A 2,497-nucleotide genomic window follows, 5' to 3' on the forward strand; every position below is an offset into this window, starting at 1 on the left:
GCTTAGGGAGTTGATGCTTGGAGGTAAACTAACAAATTTGTTCCTGCTCAGAATCAATGTTATTAAAGATGGTAAGAAGCCAATATCAGAGGGAATTGCACCTTCTTGGAGATTGCAATCACCTAGATCCAAGCGTCTTATAGAGCATAAACCAGATAAAGAAGAAGGAAACCTCAAGCCCACGGACTCTGGATTTGCTCTAGAGAACAATGGGAACAAACTGGAGAGATAACTCCTGGACTTTCGAGTTTTTCCTTTGCATCCATGAAAAGATAATTGTTCGAGGTTTTTCAATAGCACAATAGAAGATGGTGGTTGGTTTATAGCAGTTCCACCTAAATCAAGATTTTTCAAACTTGCCAATGCTCCAAGTCTTCTGGAGCATCTGGCAAGTTTGTCTAGTTTTGAGCAGCCATTAAGATCAAGAACTTTAAGCATTGCGAGATGCACTGTATTGGACATGATCTCTCTAACAGTACTGAGTTTTGAGCAGCCAGAAAGGATAAGAACTTCAAGAGATTCCCATTCAATTTTAGCTCTGAGACTCCTAAGCTGTTTGCAGTCTTTTAGATTCAGTAATATAAGCTTTTTGAGGAGTCCAATGGATGGGTGAACAAAAGATAAACTTGTACAACCATCAAAAATCAGTCTCTTAAGATTTGGGGCACCAGTGAAGTCTGGGGTCTCAGTTAAGTATGTTGAGTGACTCAGGTTAATACTAGTCAATTGGTTCAAATACTGATAGAAGGAAAATGAAAACTAAATTAGAAAAGATCAGTTTCAACAAACAAGAAAAGTTGAGTTACATTTTAAACAAAGAAACAGAGATGTACATATGCAATTGAGAATGTTACCTCTACTCCTTACCAAAGTTGTTTAATGTGGCTGTTACACATGTTAAGTTCGAAAAGTTTGCTGTATTGAAAATTGAATGGCAAAGATCTTCAGGGGTAGCCATGCCAATCCAGAAGACATAACTCATCTGAAAGATATTCAAGACTTTGGCAAAGGCTACCATCTTTGATTTTGAGTAATCTTAGATTGTTTATCCTTGAAAAGGATTTCGCATTCAATTTTAATTCTTTGTATGCGGGAAAGTCTAGGATTATGCCTTCAACAGCCTCTGTGCCCTGATGGAAAAAGAGCAATGGTTAAGTGATTAGGTAAAAATAAAAATAAAACTTCAATCCTATCTATCTAATATTGTATCCATATATTGACATAATGATGTTTTAAGTTTGCAATCTCTCCAGGACAGCATACCTCATTTTTTGTCAATATACGATGAATATCATTAGAAAGCCACAATCTACTCCGCTGGCCACGCTTTTTTGGGCACTCTTGGCAAAAAATTTCCCAACCCATATACTGTATCAAATCATGCATGCACAATGAGTTGTTTGAAAGAGTTATGATACATTTATCAATCAAAACGCTAATTCCAATATCTGGGTGAAAATCACAACTGTCTAGTATTTCTCTTATTTCATCTATGTCCCTCCCTTTAAAGAAACAAGCAACATCCAGAAATATTTTCTTCACTAGTTCCTGCAGCCCATCGTAACTTATTTTTGAGTATTTCAAAAATTCTTCTGTCAGGAACTTTTTTCAATCTATCCAATGCGTCTTTCCACTCAGCTTCACTTCTACCAAACAAAAACGATCCCAAAACTTCAAGAGCCAATGGAAGGCCAACAGCATGACTGACCATTTGCACTGACAGCTCTAAATAACCATCAGTAGGATGACCTTTTCTAAAGGCTTTCCAGCAAAAGAGCTGAAGAGCTTCCTCATGACTTAATCCATCAACCATATGCACATTATCCACACCATGTCTAACAAGCACATGTTGATCTCTAGTTGTAATGATGATTCTACTTCCCAAACGAAACCAATCATGCATTCCAGCTAATGCTTGCAATTGTTCTAATTGATCTGCATCATCAAGTATGACTACAACCCTTTTACACTGTAACCTTCTCCCTATCTCATTACATCCTCCGTCAACATCCCATATGTTTATATTTCTTTCTATTAAGAGTTTTGAAATAAGTTGTTGCCGCAGGGCGACCAGACCTTGTGTCAAAGAAACTTCTCTAACGTTGGCAAGAAAGCAACTACCATCAAATTGATAAGAAATCTTGTCCAAAACAAATTTTGCTAGAGTTGTTTTACCTATTCCACCCATTCCACAAATTCCTAACATGTGAATATCATCCAAACCTATACCTAGAAATAGGTCTATTTCCTTCATTTGTGAGTCCATTCCTAGCTACCAGATTCCAAATGGTATTTAACAAGGTAGAACCCAATTTACTTGATATGTCATAAACAATGCATCGAATAAATTTGGACTCTTCCCTGCAAATGAGGGAAAAAAAACCAATAATATAAAAAATTAGTATGACATACAAATACGTCAAATAATCTTAAACCTATCTATTATTTTCTTTTCACTGGAATTAAATATCAATTCCAATAGATGTCAAATAATTGA

At 36.2% G+C, this 2,497-nt stretch overlaps 1 protein-coding gene across 1 annotated transcript; it reads right to left on the reverse strand.

Annotated features, from left to right (window-relative positions):
- Positions 1 to 829: 829 nt before the first annotated feature.
- On the reverse strand, positions 830 to 2,266 carry LOC116109231 (TMV resistance protein N-like). The gene is made up of 2 exons (XM_031395463.1): positions 1,264 to 2,266; positions 830 to 1,130 (listed from the first exon to the last, which is right to left on the reverse strand). Exon 1 carries the CDS (start codon positions 2,264 to 2,266, stop codon positions 1,505 to 1,507), a length of 762 nt encoding a protein of 253 aa, XP_031251323.1. The 3' UTR covers positions 830 to 1,130; positions 1,264 to 1,504.
- Between the last annotated feature and the right edge of the window lie 231 nt (positions 2,267 to 2,497).

The sequence above is a fragment of the Pistacia vera genome, unplaced genomic scaffold (assembly GCF_008641045.1).
Source record: "Pistacia vera cultivar Batoury unplaced genomic scaffold, PisVer_v2 Contig576, whole genome shotgun sequence".
NCBI classification, from domain to species: Eukaryota; Viridiplantae; Streptophyta; class Magnoliopsida; order Sapindales; family Anacardiaceae; genus Pistacia; species Pistacia vera.

What these genes read in the sequence shown, in the direction of transcription:
- LOC116109231 (XM_031395463.1), bottom strand. Translation starts at nt 2,266, where the DNA reads ATGGACTCACAAATGAAGGAAATAGACCTATTTCTAGGTATAGGTTTG.